Genomic DNA, 23,704 nt, shown 5'->3' with positions numbered 1-23,704 from the left:
AACAGTAGTCTCTCTGTGATCATCTTTCACATTTTCATGAAAAATACTTATTTAGAAGAGTTTCTTGAAACCTGTGTTTTGTATTTTTTTCAATATTGGATGTTATGACTGGATTGTGAGTATGCAAAGCAGGGTCTCTGCTGCTATCCTTAATATTGTTATAATACAGGTATCTCATTATGCAGTAGGATCTTCAAAGGCGAATTGTCACTGTATAAGGTGAGATCACATCACAAGCAACTTATGCCATGTAGATTTTAAAGGGGTCTGACAGTGGTGTATAACACTCAGAATTGCTTGGTTTGTGGACTTTATCCATCAGCTGGCATTTTAGAAACTAGAAAACACAACGTTTTGGAAACTGGATTGATTGAGGTTAGCTCTTTCTAAGGGGCCCAACAGAGCAGGGGTCCCCCCCCCCCACCTCCCTGAAGACGGAAACAGATCCAGTTTATGAAATGTTGCTTTTTCTAGTTTCTAGAATACCGGATGATGGACAAAGCCTGAAAACCTGGTAATTTTGAGAACTTAGGCCATCCTGAAAAATGAAAAATGCCATTTTCTTGAACTGGCAAGAACATCACATTTGTGTCAGTGCAAATGATAAGATATTGTAGTGCGTTTTGCCACTGAAGACGCCGTTCAGATTGTTAATTGGTTTAACAACCCACAAGTCTCGGCTACAATTAATTACAACACTCTTACAGGGTTACACAATTTACAACCCTACACAATAATCTGTCCACTCTGCCCTCAGTAGTCTACACGTATTCACAGTATGATGCGGGAGCTATACCAGTGTCACTGTATTACACACTCTCAATTCTCTTGTGAGCCAAGCATCTGCTTCTCACGCTATCACCTCTAATCACACGTTACGGTATTCTTCTTTCTGCTGCAACTTAACTCGGTGACTGTTCCAATTCAGCTGTCTCCGGCGACGGCTACATTTCAACTCAACTCAACTGACTGCCTGGCTAACTCGCAGCTAACTCTGAATAGTGTTCGATGCTCGTTATTTAGCCTCGGCACGGACAAGACAGAAAACAGTTATGTGATAGGTACTGCTGTTGTCTGACGCCGTGTTTGCCGATAGCCTAGCAACGCTGTCAGGAGTTGTTTACTGCTGCATAGCAACCATGGCATCCTGTGTTACATCACTGCGGAAATGGTTGCCTGGCGCCGCCACGTCACCGAGGGGAAAGGGATGTCTACCAAGTGTTGCACACTGATGGACAGAGTGGAGATATGTGACGTCACTTGCAAGATCACAGAGTTCACGCGACCCCCACCTCCCGCTACGCCATCCACGTTACAATATATTGAGCATGTTTTGCAACAGCTGTGTCAAGACTCCATTAGTTTGAATGGTTCCAGATATGTGGGACATCTTATAGTGTCATCCAGAAAAAAAAACGAAGATGGCTTCAGAATGACAAGTATGGTGATTTGGATTGTAACTTTGTGTCACTGGAGAAAGCTCAGTGTTTTGAATACATTGTCTCCATCCTCAGAGTTGAATAGTAAATCAAGCAAGAATTCAGAAGAAGGAGATGGCAAACTTTGACGCTGAAGATGGAGGCTGTATGTTCCCCTGAAATATTAGGCTTTCTCCAAACTACACAGTGTTACAATTCAGAAAATCATACTCTTCATAATCACTGCTTAAACACCCGCAGCCAAGCAAACAATCACAGTTTACTTCTTCTGCCTCATGTATTATTTTTAATTTCTCATTCACAGTAAACCTGCTCAATCCCTTACTCATGTTAATACATATACAGTAACCATAACCTGTGTAACAGAACGTGTTGTCACGTGTTGGAGTGACTATAGATGGGTTTGGATTGGTAATTGGATTTATTGAACTCTTACAGATCCCCGTCTACAAGCAATTATATCCGTTTTACTAATTCACACACTTTACAGTTCACTAGAGCACAAACTTAAGTTTTCTCAGCCTGCTGTGTCTTCACCAGTCTTCTGGTAACAGCTTCCAGCAGTGGACATTCCTCTTCCTCTGGGTTCCCAAACTGTCCTCGGCCTCAACTACAGCAACTCTTGACTGGCTCACTAACTCAACTCCTCTTACTAACTTCTGTTTTTAACATTTTGGCACAGACCACACAAAAAACACTTTTCCTCTGTTGCTGTGCAATTGTTGCACTCATGTCTGTTGGGGTTCCCACATGATCGCTACTCAGCCATTGCCTAGCAGTGGGCCTGCATGCCACAGTATCTACTCCTTACAACTACATGTGTGTGCTACTAAAGTCAGTTCCGTGTGCTCAGCTGACTACCTTGGCATATGATTTCACAAGTGAAAAACCTGCACACTGCTGGAAGTGACTTACTGCTGTAAAAGAAGGCAGGATGTGTGTTACTGTGTGCATCAGATAACTGTCTCGATGAAACCATGATCAACACTTGAATGTTGATTGATCCATTCAGAAATGAAGATCCTTCTTAAGATGTGGGTCCTAATGTAAATTTCAGGAAAACAAGTGCATGTGGTACACTGATAAATATGGTAGCTCTTCCTAATGAAAGACTTGTGATAGTCTGTATTTAAATTTTATTATGTAGGTATGGAAATATTTAAGCTTGTGAATTGCGACTCACATATGTATAGAGGTATTGAGGAGAGGAGCCCTCCAATTCGTGAGGTCTCTATCTAAAAGATATATGATGAGTATCTCATATTCTTGTTGTGTTTGTGGGCAGCTGTCAGAGCTACAAAACCAAGTTGGAGCATCACAGTTTGAACAGCTATTGCAAACTGTTGATACTGAGACACTGGAACAAGTGCGTGAGTATGTTGTGTTGTAAATAGATGAGGTCAAGACTGACATGGTTTTATAAATAACTAGAATCATTAGTTTGGAGGTTACAATTGACTGAATTTCTGTGATGTGTTGGAATCTGTAATATTTTTTGCCTCTTTTACAAGTGATGAAAGGATGATTACCTGTTGAAATTTATTTGACCTCTAACTGGGAGCCACATGTTTGTGAAGAGGCAAAAGTAGAGACAGAAATTGTTCTGAGTGTAAGGCATAACCAAGTCTACTGCATTTAACTCTTTAACAAAGCATATGTATTGCCCTAGTCCTTTCATTCGTTTTGTAATCTAGGAGTATTTCCATGATTTGGATTACAGTATCACATGTTGAACATTGCTTGTTCTTTCACATTTATCACCATACTTTGTATTTGGAGGTTTTATTGGTAAATAATACAATTCATTTTAAGTTTTCTTATCCAATGAAAGTTTAAGAGCATCAGTGCTCTGTGTATTGAGGAATGTATGTATTCGGGTAATGAAAATTAATTTAACTGTAATATAACAACAGTTCTGTATAATGGAACTTCAAAAAGATAAATATTTTGATGAACTTGTTGATAAAAATTCTTAGTGCAATGTTTATCAGATTCATGCTATAGATACTATACCATGCTCGTTACAGTTACTAAACTTTGGTAATTGTGTTCAGTACTAATTCCTGCTTATATAATGAAACAGTTGTGGATGGTTTGATATAGCTCTTCCATTAAAGTTATATTTTGTTTTCTGAGGAACTGCTGTTACTGAAAAGTTTCTGTTGTTTTTTTTTTTTTACGAGTTTGAATGCAGCGCAAAATGTAAAGAACATTCATTACGTTAACATTCTGAAGCTCCACAATACTGAGACTGAATAGGACCAGCTCATACTCTGATGCCTATGCTAATAGTCAAGTGTTTCATGGAATCAGTCAACACTTTGTGTAGGATTTGAGGTTCTCACACCGGTGGTTATGAAGAGTTTATCTTCTTGGATATAACAGCATGTAGTCTGTTGAAAGTCAACTGACCAGAGAATTGCTTGCCACCTGCTTTCACACTGGTCTCCTGCTCAGCTTATTCTTCGACCCTGAAGATGGAGGTGGTATGTTCCTCCAAAGCATCAGTTCCCTTTCAAGGGACTACATAGCATTATAGCCCAGAAGGATAGTACTCTTAATTTACTTGTTGATTCACAATCCTTTGTGAATTATTTATCTAGCTGTATTACAGTATAACAAGAATTAAGCAAGATTTTGTCTGAAACAAAAATATTTACCTGTTCTGTTCCTAGAAGAGAAGTGTGAATGTAATTTGAAATGTGATTTGAGGTTCTTGTGATGATGATCATATGGGATGTGGTGGCAGCATTGTAGATAGGTACTAGTTTTTGGAACCATCTGCTGCCTCTCTCTTTGTGCTGCAGGCATTAGGATCCTCAAAATCGTTATATACCTAGTAAACTCATGGTGTTACATTCTAGAAGACCTATGATATTATAATATGAAAGGCTGGAAAATTCGTAGTACTGTACCTGTCAGTGCATTATCTCTTCATTTTGTAGATGTATTATTTGAAGATCTCTGATATGTTCATAACTTGATAGAAAATGTGTGTGACTGTGAACTGAACTGAAGAACAAAGACCTATGAAGGCACATTTATGATTGTATTATGTGATAATGTTGCATATTGGTTGAGCAAAAAGATTTGCTATGATCAGAGCATAAAATTAAATAAAGAAATAAACAATTTGATGAACAGTGACAAATAGGCACCATATTTACTCAGATCCCAGCTAATATATGCTGCATTCTTTGGTGTTGAGGTCTGTACTAAGCTTGAACTCATGTCACTTTTCAGAAATGAAGACCTACATAGTTCATTCAATAAATGTACTGTAACAACATTTTAATTTTACAGTAAGTGTTATTTAAACTACAAATGTTATTTTGGTTTGCAGCAAACATTGAATGTTATATTTTTGGCCTGGCATTTAGGTATACACACTGCTTAGTTTTTATTTTAATGTTTCTGTGTGAAATTTACTTGTATTTTATGTGAGATCTGAGGTCCTCACAGCAATGACTATGAAGGTTACTGCCTTCTGGGATATGTTGCCATATAGTTTGACAGTCATGGAAAGATATAAGCATTTCAGAGGAAAGTACTGCCTCCTGCTGCTGTATTAAACTAATGGTATCACATCTCAGAGGACTATAATCTGTATTGTGTTAACTCATAACATTCCCTCCACCCTCATTAAATGTGTGAAGTTCCTCATGTGTGGAATAAGGATGGGGCCACACAAGCGCACGAAGTACGTCCGTTGCAATGAACATACTTTATGACGGACGTTGCTGAGGATACCACACAGTTGCAGAATGTGGTGCGTAGTTTTTTGTCTGCAATGGAGCCAGAAGAAAGCGTAGCATTCGCCTCTCTTGTTTATTTCTACAACGGACGTCATGACATTCATTACAACGGACACATTTTGTGCGCTCGTGTGGCCCCAGCCGAAGAGGAATGATTTTCATGACAACTGAGTTTATGTTACATTTGATGTTCTGTCAGTGGTATCTGTGAAAAGTACTGTCTTCTGGGATTTTTATGTTGTATAATCTGGTAGAAGTTTACTGATGTTTTGGAGTATTGTACTGCCTCCATCTGCGCAGTCAAAGAGGGAGCCAAGTGAGTAACAAGCAGCACTCTGCTTGCTGCTAGGTGATGGTACTCTTCAGTAACTGAGTTCATTTGCATATGTGTGAAAATTATGGAAGAAGCAAAGATGCAGGTGTCCCTGTGCCCTGGCACCTTGGCGTGAAGACATGTGTGAGCATGCAGGAAACCTGCAACGATTCTAGATCATTGCACTATATTGATGTAAACGGTCGTATGCTTTCACCTGATGCCTGATGGATAAGAGACTGGCAGACCCCAGAGTATCTCTGGACACCGCAGCGAAAAGTATTCAGTGCCTCTGTCAGGAATTAAACTCCAGAGTTAGCCTGTAGCCAGACAAGGGGGCAGAACAGGGAAGGGTAAGGAATAGAAACTACATAAAATAACAATAATTATTGCTCTTTTGCATAAAACTATATGTACTTTTCGTCTTGGGCACAGTTGTAATTTATAGCTCTACGAAGAACATGAATCATGTGATTCGAGTTTGACATAGCAGTGTTAAGATTAATGTCTTCTGGCAAATGAGACCATGTTGTTTAGTATGTAAGTGCACACTCTTTGGAGGAACCTGTCTGTATGCCATCACATCGAACATGTCTGTAATAATGAAGAGTAGACTCGTTAACTTTGTTGCTATTGTCCGATTTTATATCTCTCATATTTATTTTTGAATCACATCACCAGCTTCTCATCTAATGGCTCTACTTGCCGACACCATAGCGCTGACTGACTAAGTAATCCTGTGGTTCTAGTGACTACCTTGATTGCTTTCACAACACTAAGAGACAGTTGTATCCATACAGTATTCCATCCTATGTATATCAGCTTGCTCTTTCATGATGCTTTGGAACCAGAATCAGTAATAAATATAGATCTACAGTTTTCTAAATAACTAACCAACTGACCACATGGGGCAGAATTCTTCTTGGGAAGCTAATTGTTCAGTTACCAAGTAATTTGCTGTATTTTATAAAACCTGAAGGCTCAGAGGTTTGCTACTGTGTTCACAAGGACCCAACACTGGTCCTTCTCCTGAGCTATGTAAATCCAGTCCATATCCTCTTTTCCTGTTTCTTTAAGATCCTTTGTAATATCATTCTACCATGTATGTGTGTCTTCCAAGAGGCCTCTTTCCTTCAGGATTTCCTGTCAGTGAACACCTGATTTGTGGTTTCTTTGGGGATCAATGGATTGAAACTTTAAACTTGGAAATTCTTAACTGGAGGACATTTAACATTGAAATTATTGACTTAGGGTTTTTGAAGCTGAACTTCAAATAAGGAAAAACCATAAATTGAGGAATGTGAAATGGAAGTTCCATTATACAAGTATTTCTCTTCTCTCCCCTGCAAAGACTCTTGAAGTCTTTTGTTAATTACATATACTTTCATGAAAACATGATGCTCCTGTCAGAATCTTAGGATTTGGTCAGGCCATATACAGAACCATTAACAGTCAATCTGTGTTTTGAGTTTTGATGGTGTGCAATCATTTAGCTGGGGAATTCTCCACAGGAATGATAAAGACTGTGTTTGTAAAGTATGATATACTCCTGATTAACTGTACTAATGAAGTGAAAAGACATTTGAATAATTGAAAACCCAAGATAATCCAAGTTTCTGGTGTGTTCAGGAGAAATTTAGAAAAGCATGACTAGTGTCCTGTTCATTTAGGTATCTTCAGAACCATGCATGTCTTATGGAAAATGTGTAGTGAACATGGTATGGTTAATTTTTTTCTACAGCCTATTTGAAACATTTTTTGTTCCAATAAATATTTAGCAATTTATGTTCAGGATACATGCAGAAACAAGTACACTTCTTCATGTAGAGTGGTTGTTAAAATTGTCTGATCAAAAGGAAAATTGAAATGATTCAATGATTCTTTGTAAAATTCTCAAATATCATGTTTCATGTAACCTGCCCAGTGGTTCATGAGTTAATTCACATATACTCGTACAGACAGAAGCACTAAGCAAACTTAATAGGCACTCCACAGAGTTGTGACCACTGCTGAAAAGGCACACACAGAAACACAAACTGGTTGATCCATTCACAGATAATTGGGAGTATATTGTAATGCAACACATTATGGTGGCCTAGAGAACTTTTTTCAGAGACATGTTCTGCTCCTAGAACTGAGAGTTCAAATAATCATTCATGAATTGGAAACATATTCCAGTTCTAACTCTGAACTGCTTTTAAAAGAATTAGAGTAGTCTGTAAAGCTGACTAAAAACGTCTTTGTGGAAATACTACCATTACTATGTGTGTCAAACAGCAAATGTGATACAGTGGCAGGTTGTGTAATTTGGACAGTGATGGAGGTTTAAGTATATATCAAGCTGAAAAAATAAATAATTTAAAATTCTTAGGACAAACGTTTAATGTTAGATGCATGTTTCTGATGTGAGAAACTACCAACTGATCATTCATTAGCAAAGGAAAATAACTAATAACCACTAAGTAAAATCTGATGAAAAATTGAAGCACTTTAAGAGAATTTATTGGTCAAAACATATATGGTAATAACATACTTTTCCAGAATTGTGTAGATGGTTTTATGACAAAATATTTAGTTTTCAGTGTAAAGTTTGCACTTGTACTTGCATTGTAAATATACTGCTACTGTATGTATAAGCACACACGGATACACCATGCAGTGTACGTAAAAAGATATCTCCCATTGAACTCTTCCCCTCCCCTTCAAAGTACACAGTTCCCAAGTGGCTCTGTCTGTTTATGCTGTAGTCCTAACAGCACTGTTATTTTGTATCTCTGTGCTTTACAACCAACAAGGATTTCAGCAAAAGCAGGATCTGAATTTTTGGAATTCAAAAGAACAGTCATATTCTTTGTAAAAGTAAACAATTTTCTTAATCTTTTATGATCTGTGATGAACCATTAACTATATGTAGGGGGATGTCAGTCTTTTTTAAGTTCATATTACCGCCATGTTTCCAGGAATGTATTTGACAAAAGTAGTATTTTTGTTCTTAATTGTGTTTTCTTCTTATTCACTGTTCTGAATACGCTAAATTTAGAAAATGCATTTTTGTTTGTGGCATGTACTTGCATAAAGCAACATATATATATATAGGTTGTACCGAAAGTCATGAGCACCTTTTTTTGCATGCAACCTGGGAACAGCAGACAAAAGAGAGTACGGTGGTAGGTGGAACCAACTGTTGTATTGACCTTGAGTGTCTTCTGGCGTCAATAGCTTGCATCACGTGACCAGTATCACTCCTAACAAAATGGCCGACAACGATATGTCGTTTCGCCAGCGTGCTGTCATCGAATTTCTTGTGAAAGAGGAAATCCCTGCTGCAGAAATTCACCAGAGACTTCAGCGTGCTTATGGAAGTGTGTGCATGGGTGCGAGCAGTGTTCGAAGATGGGTGAAACATTTTAAAGATGGGAACACCAGCATCGAAGATGAGCCTCGGAGCGGTCGTCCTCGAACAGCCTCAACTGAACGCAACAAGGAAAGAGTGGATGAGATCATTCAAGATGACAGGCGTGTGACTGTGGACACAATAGCCCGAAAACTTGGAATAGGGCACAGTGAAGTACAGGAGATGATTGAAAGCTTGGGCTGTAGGAAAGTTTGTGCTCATTGGGTCCCACAGTTATTGACCGAAGACCACAAAGGTCAGTGAAAAGCCATCACCTCAGAACTGCTGCAGAGATATCGACATGAAGGCAATGATTTTTTGCTCTGTATTGTGACAGGTGACGAAAGTTGGTTTCACTATTTCAAGCCTGAAATGAAACTGCAGAGTATGGAATGGCACCATTTGCATTCTCCATCAAAAAAGAAGGCAAAGACAGTGCCATCAGCTGTGAAGGTGATGGGCACAGTCTTCTGGGATGCAGAGGGGTTTATTCTGGCCAAATTCTTGGAACCTGGGCAAACCATCAATGCTGCTCATTACGTCTAGACGCTGCACAAGCTCTGTCATGCATTGCGCGATAAACGTCTGGGACGAAACATCATCATCCTGCATGACAACACTCGCCCCCATGCCGCTTGCTTCATATTGGAAGCAATTGCAAAGATGGGGTGTGAAGTTCTTCCACACCCCTCCTGTAGCCCTGATCTGGCACCCTCCGACTACCATCTTTTCTTATTTGTGAAGGATCATCTGCATGGACAACGTTTTGAGACAAGGGAGGCAATTCAGAAAGCAGTGCGTCAGTGCCTTCGGATGGCTGGAACGGAATTTTACAGAAGGGGAATTTTCAAACTCCCAGAACGCTAGGAGAAATGTGCACAAAGAAGTGGCAATTATGTGGGAAAATAAAGAAAGGTCTGTAGATTGAGGTGGTGTATTTGGTTTGTCAATAATAAAGCATGTTAATTTACAAAAAATTGTTGCTCATGACTTTCAGTACAACCCTCGTATTTCTTTCTTTAATACATCCTGGGAGTGTGAAACACTAGTGAATTTTCAAAATCCATTATGAGAGTCAAGATTTTCATGCAGTGAAAATTCATATTGTGGTCTTCTAGGTCATGACACTGTGTAGTTTGATTGGCAGTTACAAGTGTTTTGGAGAAACATATTACATCTTTTGTAGTTTACCCTGAAGATGGAGGCAGTATGCTTCTCTGAAACTTTGGTATACACCTATAAGTCTACGTGGTATCATAACTTGTAAAGACTAGAGTGTGTAAAAATGGCTGTTTTCTGGAATGTATTTATTATTTCATAAATATGTCACCTGAATTGGATATTCATTAAGTTATGACACTTGGCATTTCTGTGTCAGTATTGAATTTTGAAAGCTGAAAAGCTGGAAGAAACATTTATACTGTTGATTTTCTTTATCTGTCAGACATTTCAGAAAAGACAGATGGATAGATGCTTGAGAACTGCATATACAAAACTGGAAAGCTAAATGAATACACCCAGAGAAGAGTATCCAATCTTTTTTTTTTAGTTATATATTCACAGAATGAGAAAACGATTTGCAATGAAATACTGATCACTGCTGTAATCAAGTTTGACCATTTATTTTGAAATGAAGAGAATAAAACAGTGAAATCTGCAGAATAACCTTGTTTTGTGAATTGGAGCACAGTTGTTAATAACACTGTGTTGCCTGATCATATTACTTATATATCTAAAGTAGGAATGTGAAGGCATTTTATGAATGTACATTTTTGGAAGAAGCATATAGTAGGGTTTTGAAATGTCATCACATGCATATGCATCTATTTTTAGAAGATAAAATTCAGCAATAAACATGGTAAGTACTGTACTTTGATGCACCCATTCCTTGGAAGTTGCAAGATCTAAATTCTCATGTATGTTTAAATTTCACTGAAAGATTTATGTAAAGCAGAATATACTTAAATGTTGAAGTCATGTGAATTCATCAGAATCTGCATCACCAGATGTGTCCTCTTCGTCCCAATCCATGTATTCCTGTAAAGTTTTCTTTGGTTGTTCTGAGTCACGGAATTCGGCTGGACCTGTACTCTCCAACCATGGTGCCACATGACCTTCAAGCAGTCGTTGCTGGCGCTCAAGACGTTTGCGGTATTTGGATCGGTGTTGACGTAATTCTGCCTGCAGGTCAAATGCTGGTGGACTGAAGGAACAACATACCCTTAATTAATATATGAAAAATAATGAAAAAAAAAATAGTGATAAATCCATCCCATTCCCATGCATGATGCAGTGGTGTACATGTAACATCTTGGGCTTTGCATCCAGTAAGGGAAGAGTGGCATAGTGATCCAATAAAATATATCAATCTGATTTAAGTTTTAGGGTATCATTTTCATTTACTAAAAAACTGCAGCACTGAAAATAATTGGAAATGATTAATTAGTGCCAGCATTAAGAGAATAAGTCAGAAAATATGGTCAAAAATTTATAATCAAGCCACAACTATTTTTGCTGATTATTTTAGTATTCAGGATAGAAGATTATTTTTTTAAATAACTTTGAATTTTGGTATTATTATTTTGTATGTTTCCTTTTTTCATTAAATTCTAATTTCTTCCCCACCCCCTGGAAAAGAAATTCAGAGGGGCAGATGCCAGGCTTCCCCCGCCCCCACGGCACCCATGCACCCATTCCTTGGACTGTAAACAGATAACCTAAAAAAGTAGAAATTTGACTGATTTATTTTGTTATTGCTTCATTTATTCATGTACCTGTAATCTTGAAAATATTTAGATATGTTCAGTGAACTGTAAATGAAATTGTCTGATTTACATCAAATTGTAACTTCTCTGTCACTTTGTTGCAGAATATCTAATAGAGAACACCCAAAGATATAAAATTTAAAGGCTAATGTCACAACAGGTGCTTAGTTCTGTGGGGCACAATAGGATACAGTGTGAGAGATTAGACAGACAGGATTATGAGAAACCTTTCAATGTTTTAGATTGCCAACAACTGAAGGGTTGAAATACAACAAAAATCAGACTGCTGTGATATCTGCACTCAGGTCATAGATTATTTTGTTTTAGTTATGAATGTGTAACTGTGTTTTAACTCCCCTAAAATTGGTAATTTAACTCAGTCGACTATAGAACTTTCACTTCCTATAGTGCTTTGGTGGGAACCATTAAAGATGGCCAGGTGGCCAAAACTCAGAAGTATCCAGTCATTGATTAAGTGCCATGTTGAATCAAATGGTTGCTTATTGAATTGAATATAACAAATTTCAGTGATTGAATGATGGTGAATAATGAGATGGAAAAGATGTGGAAGGAAGAATTTCCATAATTTATTTTGCACCATTAACTTAACTTACAGCTGGAAGAAGCAGCAGGCAAGAGGGTTTCTCAGAGGGGTGTAAACTATGTCACAAAAATTGTCTCTTAACTGTCAGAGTCAGATATACATTGCACTAACATCATAGGCTTATGATACTACCTGTATGATAATGCAGTGCTTTTGTGAACCCAGCTTATGCTTTATGAGTTGGCCCAACTTAATTGGTATGAGATTTCATTAGAAAAGTAGATTACCTTGCCAGAATAATAAAATCTAGGTTTGTGCAATTGCAGGTTTACATGATGATGGCTATGAAGATAACACTTCCGTGGTGTGATGCCATATAGTCTTAAAGTTTGCTGATGTTCCGGAGGAATATGCTGCTTCTGTCTTTTGTCCAGTAGATGAAGATGGCCACAGCACATTCCTCCAGAATGTCATTAAATTTCTAGCAGACTGCATATTGTCACAAGCCAAGAGACTTACCCATGATCACCAAACACCTTGTCCTGCAATTGTCTGATGTTGTGCCGTATGTCTGCCATAAGCAGCAGTAGGAAATCAAATGATCCAGGCTTCCCTTTGACCCCACGTGGTCCTTGTTCTCCTTGTGACCCCTTCAGACCTTCTCTTCCAGGTGGGCCGGGAGGACCCTGTAGAATGTAAAACTTGGCATGTACTCTGCATGTCACATTTCATGTTTTGAATGCAGGATAAAGTCATAGAGTAGACCCATTCTGAAAATCTGAAAACAAGAAGTTCATGGAACAGAGTGCTTCTTCAGAAGCTAGTGACAAAATTCATGCTGAGATTATGAGAAGAGTGAGTTTGGGTAGTGCAAACCATTATGAACATTTCAAATGAAGGCACACGAGTGTCACCAAATGGATTTTCATGAAATTTGATATTGGGTAATTTAATGAAAATTTTTTGAGCCATTGGACCACTTTCACATGGAGGCCTATGTGTGCTTTTGGATTTATCAGCATGAAAAATATTTTGAACAGAAGCTGCAGAGAAAATTGAAAAGTCTTCATGATAATTATATGACACTTCCAAAACTGTATATTCAACAATCACTCTGATCTCCCAACCATATTTATGATTGTATTTAATTAAAATGTATTTCATTTTACTGCCAATGTATTTTATTCTGTGTCTACAAGAGAAGAAAGGTTACAATGATTACAGTTGAGAGAAAAAAGTCTTCTCTGAATTTAGACTGAATTAAAATACTATTTGCTTCATTCTTTTAATGTAGTGCTCAGATGCAGTATGACACTGAAGAATATATTGAATTAATATATTTAATTTGATTTCATTGTATATAATGTTGTTGAACAGTGAAGCCTAAACATTGAATGTTTATTCATTAAGTGCAGGTACTGGCAGGGGGCACGCGGTAGCGTAGTAGTTAAGGCACTATGCTACAAGTCGGAAGGTCGCGGGTTCAAATCCCGACCTAATCCTTCCTGCCGCACTATGGCCCTGGGGTTCACTCAGCCTCTAACAGAAATGAGTACCAGGAATTAATTAAATAATTTTCCTGGGTAGTAAAGCGCGGCCGGCGTGTAAGGCTGACAACCTTACCGCCATCTTTGAGCCGATTGTCTAGATAATGTGGGACCCTCAACATTTCACATCCCTATGGTCCTTCATGGCCTGTTACAGGGATAGCTTTACTTTTTACAGGTACTGGCTACATACAGAGTGGACGGCCAAAGAATATGATTCATGGTGGGGCAAGAGTCCACAGAGTCCAGACCAGCTCTGGGATGATCCAGTATCTACTGGCTTTTGCCCTGGGGAAGAGAAGTTGGGGGCATGGTGCTTAATCAATTTAGCAGGGACATTTTTATCTATAGGCCAAAATTCTGACTTCTTGCCAATTTGAATATCAACAAATTCTTAGTTATTCAGTTATCTAAAAATAAAGCACCTCTGGAATTTCACAAAATCATTTTCCTTTCTCTTAGTTACAGTTAATTTTCTTATAACCTGGTAATTTGTATACATTTGCAGCAGGACCTAAAAGGTCCATATAAATGATAAACTGCATGCCAGGTGATGGTTTTATATGGTGATATGTGGTTTCTTAAATTGAGGGAAGAAAAGTTGAGAATATTTAGACCAAAGAGCTTACAAGTATCCCCAAGTTTATGCAACAATTACATAATAAATAGAGTTGTATAATGGTAAAGAGCTTATAGATGTAAGTGGAATATCCTTATTTGAAAAAAAGTGTAAATAAACTTTTCTGTAAGCAATAGAATGAAATTTACATGTGTTTGGAGACATGATCTTCACATATTTTTTCAGCTAGTATTGTTGAAATAATAAATAATTGAGGTTAATATTGGCTGAGCATGTAACCTGCATGAACAAAACAGTAACCATACTTGGTAAGGGACATGCTGCCTTGAGGGGACCAAAGCATAGGTAAGATTTATGAGGTTATAACATAAAACTTCAGCTTTCTTCTTTGGGGTTGGGGGGGTGGTCAGTGGTTAGGATATGAATGAAATTGAAGTGTTATCAAAGCGTTTATGATGGCAGGAATGAATTCTGAGGTTTGATAATGTTATTTCTTAAATTGTGAAATCAGTTGAACTGTTGGAGGTTCTTCACTCAGTGCTTCCAAGTCTCAACAGTACAGCATTTTATTATAAGTAAACGTTATGTTTTGTGTTCTTTGAATGTTTGATTTCCATGCCTGTTGAAATAATGTACTTTTAAGTTTAAGAGGCAGTGAATTTTTATTTTCCAAGCAAAATTCAGAGAATAAAAAGAAAAATTATAATAGTTTAGATGTACAGGGTGGGGCGCAGAAACTGCCTTTTTGTGAAGACGCATTGTGAGGGGAGGGGAGGTCGCAGAAAAGTGGGGATAGGCTCGGCGAACACAGCAGTCGCGGAAGTTTCTGTCTAATACTCCTCAGTAGGAAACATGAGGTGGATAAGTGAGCAGCATGTGTTTGCTGTCAAGCCTGTTTTTCAAACAACCAATCCTACGTGGCGGTGCAGCGTGCGTTCCATACTCACTTCGGAATTAAGTCCAGAGGTCCGGTTCCCAACCAGAAATCGATTTTTTTGTGGGTAGAGAACTTTAGGACAACCGGGAGTGTGGTGAAAAAATCATCAGGACGACAGTGGACCGTTATGATGCCAGAAAATGTGGAGGCAGTTCAACAGTTGATTTTGAGATCTCCAAGATGCTCCGCTCGCAAACATGCAGTCGCCCTAGACATATCCAGTCGTTCAGTGCACCGAATTCTTCACGAACATCTTAATTTCCATCTCTATAAGATGGTTGTTATGCAAGAATTGTCACCACATGATTTCCAGAGCCGAATAACTGCATGCGAAACATTTTTGGAAACTTTACCCCCTGACGCACTTGTTTTCTTTAGTGATGAGGCACATTTTCACCTATCCAGATATGTCAACAAGCAGAATATGCACTATTGGAGTGGTAACAATCCCAGAGAGCTCCATGAGAGGCCGCTTTACAATGATAAGGTGACAGTATGGTGTGTGTTGTCAAGAGTTGGAGTTATTGGCCCTTAATTTTTTGAAGAAGACAATCGTGCAATTACTGTAAATTCACAGCGGTATGTGGACATGATTAAAAACTTTTTCGAACCAGCTCTTGAAGAAATGCATCTAGGAAATGTCTGGTTCCAGCAGGATGGTGCCACGGCCCACACAGTCTGAGCTTCGATGACAGTTTTGAGGGCAAAGTTCCCCGAACGGCTCATCTCGCTTCAAGGTGACATCCCGTGGGCAGTGCACTCACCTGATCTAATGCCCTATGATTTTTTTTTATGGGGATACCTCAAGACAGAGGTTTTTAAATATTGCCCCACAAACCTGCTTCAGCTGAAGAATGTTATTCGGCAGGAAGTAGCCCAAATTCCGGTGCACATGTTGGAATGTGCAGAGGGGAACTTCAGAAAACGGTTGCATCAGTGCATAGAGAATGGTGGCCACCACCTTCAAGATATTTTGTTTCAAACTACATGATTTAAAATCTTAAAGTATGTTCTTTCATTAGCTAAACATAAATTTTGTCTATCAGCAATAATTTTTCTTCTATTTGCCTTCAAAAAAAGGAAGTTTCTGCACCCCACTCTGTACTTCTACAGAAATCTAGTGTAGGTGGTATGTCTGCTTGAAGAATAAAGGGATAAAGATAAAACTACCCCTGTAACAGACCACAGGGGCCCATATGGTAGTGAGATGTCGAGGCTCCCACATTTTCTAGACAATCAGTTCACAAATGATGTGAGGTTCTCAGCCATATGCACTGATTTCCTTTTACACTCAGGAAGATTCCTGGTACCCATTCCTGTTAGAGGCTGAGTCAAACCAAGGGCCACAGTGGCTAGAAGATTTAGGTCAATTGAAAAATCCATTGATCTCCCATTGGGAATCGAACCTGCAACCTTCCAGCTTGTAGCATAGTGCTTCAACTAAGTATGCTACCACTTGCCCTGATGAAAGGGTTAAACTTTTCAAAAATATAATAATATAGTATTGTAATATTATACACAACTTAGATTGTAGTCTTTAGGGTAATACCCCTTTCTGAAAACCTTTTATTTTTGCGGTATACCCAGACAGATACTCATAACCTTCCAGCTTGTTGCATAGTGCCTCAACTAACTATGCTACCACTTGCCATGATGAAAGGGTTAAACTTTTAAAAAATATAATAATATAATATTGTAATATTATATACAATTTAGATTGTAGTCTTTTCTAAAAACCTTTTTTTTTTTTTTTGGTATACCCAGACAGATACTCATAAACAAGGTATATAAATGTATATAAAAGTATGCAGTCTACACAACAGTATTCTATATTTAAAAACAAAGTACACACTATTGTATCAACATTTGTTTTTATTGATGCTACATGTTTTGACCTCTATACTGAGTCATCATCGGGTGTACAATGAAACCAGACTCAATTGTTGAATTGCATCTGACTATTTGCATCTAATTCTTCAATAATGTGCTCTTGAGTGCATAAATTGAATCTTTCAGTTAAAATTTAAAATACTCATGTAATCAATTTAAAAATTAAAGACAAAATATTAAAACAAAAAAGTAAAATTGTACAAAAATGGAAATGGAATAGTTTGCGATAAACCTCTTTAAAACTTTGTGACCGCTTTGTGTTGACAATGATTTTCTGGTGGTAGAAGCGACTATAGTGTGGGGCGCCTGCGTATCGGGATCTTCTAACATAAGCTAGGTCGTGTGGTCTTGACTTTACTATTCTCTTGTGGAGCTTATGCTCGTTATTCTGTATGTGACCCAACAGGTTGTTTATTTGGAGTGATCTGTAACAGTCTTTTTAATTATTGTAAGGCAAAGCTTCTGAGTGTGTTATTAGGTTATTTAGTATGTGTACTTACGTATATTAGATTTTCTTATGATGATATGTGTTGATGTTGTCGCTATGTTGTAGCGGTTCAGTCTAGACTACTTGTTTGGGGGGTATCTCGTATATGCTTGTTTGTATAGAGTTGAGTGGTATGAGGTAGGGGGAGGATACTGTGAGTGGTTGGAGAGATGTGGAAGGGGTGGGATTATTTGGTGTGTGTATTTTTTACTAGAATGTCGAATAAGTATCATTCATCTTCAGACCTTTCTTCATTATGTCATATATATATAGTATCTTTCTGGGGGCATGTGGTAGCGTAGTTGATTGAGGCACTATGCTACAAGCCGGAAGGTTGCAGGTTCAAGTCCAGATGAGGTCATTGAATTTTTTCAATTGACCTAATACCATGGCCCTGGGGTTGACTCAGCCTCTAACAGAAACGCGTACCAGGAATATTCTTGGAATATTCTTGGGGGTAAAGGGTGACTGACATGTAGGGCTGACAACCTTTCCGTCATCTGTGAGCCGATGGTCTAGAAAATGTAGGAACCTCAACGTCTCACAGCCCTATGGGCCCCCACGGCCTGTTATAGGGATACCTTTACTTTTATATAATATCTTTCTAATGTGTTGAGTTTGGGTCCCTTACTTTCTTTCAAGCTCTGGTCCATCTTTTCAAATGTATGTCCAGTTTCCGAAATGTGTTGTGTGAATTTAGAATCTTATTTATTAGTCCTGATAGCATTTATATGCTCACTATAGCAGACTTTGAATGTGTGTGTCCTGTCTGTCTGATATATTTGAGTGGGCATTTGCCACATTATAGCTGGTATATACCACTCAGGTTGTATATATCTCCTGTTATTCCTTTCCTACTGATAAATCTGAACTTTATCAGAAATTTCAGTCTGTTCTCTTGCATAATTACATGTTTTAGACCTCCAGTAGGAGGTAAGATATTTACCACTGGTCCTCGTTTGCAACGACAGAATCCAGGTCCTTCATTTATTTGTGGAGTTACATAAGAGTCCAGTAGGCTGTAAGTAAAATCAGCTCCTGGAGAACTTCCTTCAGGACCTGAAACAGATTTATATAAAACTAAAACTGTAAAGGAATGTAACAATAGTGGGATGATGCATGCTGTTGATGGCCTGGAACTGTGCCCATAATGAACCCACACAAGTAGCAATCAGGTTGGAAAAACTTAGAGGCCAGAACTGAATTTATAAATTTTGAGGTTTTCATGGCAGTGGGTGTTTAGATTGTACTGACACCATACAGTCTTGTAGGAGTATGCCAACATATTAAAGGAACACAGTGCTTCCATTTTCAAGGTAGAAGTGAAGGGGATGAGAATGTGGCCAGGTTGTATAGGCAGGGTGATATGGAAGTTTATTACTTAGAAATCACAGGGGTGGGAAAGAAATAGAAACATAGAGTCCTGTGTAGCTAATAGGAATAATGAAATGGGGTTCTAATAGCCTTTATACATTAAGAGCATGATGAAATGGTTTCTGGTCACAGAACTATGAGAGGAGGGAAGGATAGTATGTTCCTGAAGAATGTTAGTACTCACTTTGAACACTTCATGGTGTCTTAACCCAAAATGCCAATTGTAACAGAATTTGCTTATACAATAAACATGCTCATAGATCTTCAGCTTTCATTTATAATATTTTCCATATATTTTGTCATCTGGTTCAGTTAACTTCTAAATCTTAGGTAAAAGAATTCCAAACACATTACTCTAAATAATTGGACAATTGTTTATATCATGCATATATTGACACACAATTCTTTAACTATTTCCCCAGTTATTTACTACAATATATCCAGCAGATGTGTGTGCATCCTTCAGATAAGTCTTAAAACAGTTTATTTTATTTTGACTGACCTTATGTTCTGTAATTTTGTGTGTTCCATACAAACACCATATTTAATTAACTTTCATGTTTGCTATTTATTGGGAAATAGCTACATACCTGGAAATCCCCTAGGCCCTGGAGGCCCAGAAGGGCCTGGTGGGCCCATGGGGCCTGGTGGACCTGGTGTTAATGTTGAAAGCCGAACAGCAGTCATCAGGGCTAAGACCTTTGTAAAGAAAGTGGTGTGTGATAAGCATTTTATATGCTATTTAATTCTGTATTTCCAAATTCATGCAGCGAGTTTGATCTAGTAATGCAGTATGAGTATCATATGTTGTATATTACATGACCAAGCTGACTACTGAGTAGGTAAGGAAAGAGATGGGTCTAACAGTGGGCTGGGATTGCAGGAAGGTTTGGCTACAAAGTGATATGAATGAAATCACTCACTCACCAACCATAAAAGTAAAAAGTAAAGTTGTATCTGTGCTCAACTAATTAAGCACTACACAATAAAGGTGTATTTTGGAATGGATATGTAGATCCACATTTCTTGACCTTGGCACTAGTTTGAGGTGAGTGGTCAGCTTCACTCCCAGGCCACTTTACCCCTAGGGAAAGATCCTCAGGTACCCATTGTACATTAGAGGCTGGGTGGGTCCCAGAGCCAGTGTGGATGACATCAAGAAGAGAAAATTCTTGACCCTACCAGGACTCGAACAACCATGCAGCTAAGAACCTGAAGTGACGGAAAGGGAGATGGAGTAGTAGTTCATCATTTTACACATGCGGTTAGGCTTGGAAAGTAGTATGTGCTTTTATTGTAAGAGTATAGGTGTTAGTATATGTAGCATGCATGGTAGAAACAAGGACATGTACAACATTTTAATTATAAAACCTTGAGACCACGTGGGAAAACTAGGTGCAGCTAATAATATCTGAAAGTTTGTAACTATGGTACATTAGTACAAATATTATGTTCTTGGACATTATCCATCGTCCTGTCTTTACCTAAATACCATCCTGTTTATTTTTCAAAAGGACATTTTGGAAACTGGATTCTGTCTGTGTCATCAGATAAAACCTACTCAGTTGGGCCCAGTCGATAGAGCTAGTCTCTAATAATGTCCAAAAACATAATATTTGTACTAGGTGCAGCTAGAAGGATAATATTAAAATGGATCTTAACACATTTGTTGCCATGAGTCACAGCATACTGTACATGTTACATGACCCACTGGGCACACATACACTAAATAAATTTATATAAATTATGTGTAAGATTGTCATCTGTGACATTATTATAAACTTGGATTAAATCAGAGATCCACAGTACAGATGGCACCTGAAGCAAATTCTTAAATTATGTCATGGTAACCAGCATTTTAAAGTAATGGAAGCTTACTGTCCTCTGGGATGTGCTGTCTCCACCTTCTGCCCTGAAGATTGAAAAGTTATGTTCTCTGAAACGTTCATAACAATCTACCTGCCTACAGAGCATCAAGTCCAAGAAGGCAGTAATATTTCATAGTCACTGCTGAGACAACTTCAAATCTCACACTTCTACCTTGTGACTGAAAAAAAAATTAATGTTTCATCCTTGTTTGATCCATTCTAATCACATGCCCTGACCACTCCAACCTTTGCCTTCAAATATCTGCTACCAGTTTAGGGGTTTTTATAATTCCCTCAATTCATTGTTAGTTCTTATCTCAGACTCCTTGCTCAGTTACAGGTTAATACACTTCAGAATATTCCTGTCCCACATATTTAACATAACTGTATTGTTTTCATTCATGAACCATGTTTCACATCCATACATCACAACACTCACCAATAGGAGAACCTGAAATCTTATGTAGAACTAACAGGACCTGTGTCATAGTAACTAAATATGCCTAAAATTTCTGATAGTGACGGTGCGTTCTTCAGCACAACACTGAAACAATTATCTTAACTATGAGGATTGTAACCACATACCTTCTCCTGCATACTGTTCAGCTTATCATGAAGCCGTGCTACTGTGTCACAGCTTGCAAAGCAACGGTCCCTAGTGGCAGCTTGGTTTAACCTGTCCTCCTGTGCTTCAGGATGTTGATTAGGCTCACATGTATGGTTGTCAGTTCGCAGGGAAAACCCATCTCGGCATGCACAGTTGTAACTACCCACAGTATTAATACATGTGTGCTCACAATCTAAGCTCCCTTCTTCACATTCATCCACATCTGTTAAAAAGATAAACATAATGAGGTAAAAATAATGTGCCTGTCTAAATAAAGCACTACATTCTGAAGGCAAATTGGAAAGTGGAGGTATACTCCATGTATCCTTAACCTCGGTATTAGACGTACGTAAGTGGTAACTTCATGTCCTGGCCATTTTACACCCAGGGAATGATCCTATTGAATGAGATGCAAGTGGAGAGTCAATCTGAACATGGTGGCAAAAATAAAAATGGCTTCCCCTATCATGAATTAAAACCCAGTCATCCTGTCCATAGACAATCACTATACTGACACTGGTGCTTTGAACTGATCTGGGTCACTGTTTGAAAATCATAATAGTAACTGCACAAAAGTGAACTTTATTCAGGCAGTTGAAATCGAAGTTTCAGGAACATAAACCAATAATTAAAAAGTTTATGTTGGACATAAATCCTTAAAGAGGAACTGTTATATCTTAGTCATTATAGAGACTAGGCTACAGCCTGGAAGTGATGTTTGATTCCTAGGAGAGACAAGTTATTTTTCTGTTCTCCACAGCAACCAGACTGATTCTGGTTCTGGGTATACTACTTCCATTATTGGGTAGATAAAAGGTAAAGATATTCCTGTAACAGAACATGGAGGCTCTCATATTTTCTAGACAGTCAGCTCACAGATGGCAGGGAGGTTATCAGCCTTACCCCCTTTACCTCCTGGAAGATTCCTGGTACTCATTTTTGTTAGAGGCTGAGTCAACCCCAGGGCCATAGTGTGGCTGGAATCAATTGAAGAATCCAGCGACATCAGGAATGTAACCCACGACCTTCTGGCTCATAGTATACTGTGCCTCAACCAACTATGATACGATGTGCCCCTTCTTTGGGTAGACAGAAGCAATAAATTCCTCCAAATTGTTTGTGTCCACATGAGATGAAAATGAATATACTTCCTTTAGCTTTATTTCATTTTCTAAGATTTTTAAGTTCTTCATGAAGTCTTTATAATAGCAGATTACCAGAAAAAAACATAGTGCCGTAACACAGAAAACCACCATGTGAATCTTTATTACCATGGAAACCTTAAATCTTGTAACATTTTGGATGTTTAATTTTGATACCAAATACTCGTAGATTTTTCTTAATCTGAATAGTCAACATCTTACCCTCACACACTGGCTTCAGTCCCTGCTTCTGTTTCTCTGCATTAAACCTGTAACCTGGGAAACAGGTGCACACAACTTTCTGCAGGTAAACAGAACACCTTTGTTCACACAGCTGAAGGGAACATGGATCCACAGACTTGTGAATACATCTGAAACACAGCAGAATGAGGCAGATTACTGTGTGCATCACACAGCTGAATGGAAATGGGATCCATAGGCTTGTGAATACACCTGGAACACAGGAAAATGGGGCAAATTACAGAATCCATTACAAAACGAAAGTTCCAGAAGAAACAGAGCTTTACAGACACATCATGGATGCAAAATGTTGTGAGTTTCATGATAAACTCAGGGCAGTATGATGTCATATTTGAAAATGTTCAACTAATGACTGCAGGATGTTATAATTCAATGGTCAGTCACCCCCTAATATAGTTAGAAAAATTTGGTAAGACATTCAAACATTCAGATAATCTGCAAAAATTCAAACTTCATAACAAGATTTAACACCAGATTGTGGCCTGTGCTAGTTTACGTCCTGATAACCAGTTTCTCTGAGACTAATTTTAATATTATTCTCCCATTTATATCTCAAGAGATATATTTTATTACAATTTTCAACATAAAATTATGACCATGATTTATTTAATCCGTCTTGCAGTGCATACACTCATTTATCTCCTTCTCTCCCTCGCACTACATGTTTCGGCATAATAATGCCATCTTCAGGTGCTTACTTATCCACGTCAAACCAGTTCATTGCATGCCATGTTCACACATTAAAATAACTAAAATATGTATCTATCATATACATTGTCAAACGTTAAAAATATTAAAATT

General features: G+C 38.1%; 2 protein-coding genes across 3 annotated transcripts in view; one reads left to right on the top strand and one right to left on the bottom strand.

Annotated features, from left to right (window-relative positions):
* Positions 1 to 3,835, top strand: part of LOC111864424 (importin-11) — a 45,814-nt gene extending 41,979 nt beyond the window's left edge. For both annotated transcript variants that reach the window (XM_023851655.2, XM_023851656.2), the window contains exon 21: positions 2,725 to 3,835. In XM_023851655.2, the coding sequence (XP_023707423.1) occupies positions 2,725 to 2,829 (105 nt within the window). In that variant the 3' untranslated portion in view covers positions 2,830 to 3,835. The remainder of the gene's footprint in view (positions 1 to 2,724) is intronic.
* A 6,662-nt stretch (positions 3,836 to 10,497) lies between these two features.
* The window catches only part of LOC111864426 (collagen and calcium-binding EGF domain-containing protein 1), an 18,166-nt gene continuing 4,959 nt past the window's right edge, over positions 10,498 to 23,704 (bottom strand). Inside the window, exons 4-9 of the mRNA XM_023851659.2 lie at positions 22,865 to 23,013; positions 21,479 to 21,723; positions 19,616 to 19,724; positions 18,598 to 18,710; positions 12,730 to 12,896; positions 10,498 to 11,104 (exon numbers count right to left, since the gene is read on the bottom strand). Of these exons, the coding sequence (XP_023707427.1) occupies positions 10,876 to 11,104; positions 12,730 to 12,896; positions 18,598 to 18,710; positions 19,616 to 19,724; positions 21,479 to 21,723; positions 22,865 to 23,013 (1,012 nt within the window). The 3' untranslated portion in view covers positions 10,498 to 10,875. The remainder of the gene's footprint in view (positions 11,105 to 12,729; positions 12,897 to 18,597; positions 18,711 to 19,615; positions 19,725 to 21,478; positions 21,724 to 22,864; positions 23,014 to 23,704) is intronic.

Source organism: Cryptotermes secundus, unplaced genomic scaffold (genome assembly GCF_002891405.2).
Source record: "Cryptotermes secundus unplaced genomic scaffold, Csec_1.0 scaffold511, whole genome shotgun sequence".
NCBI lineage: Eukaryota > Metazoa > Arthropoda > Insecta > Blattodea > Kalotermitidae > Cryptotermes > Cryptotermes secundus.
This window is presented reverse-complemented; position numbering and strand designations above follow the sequence as displayed.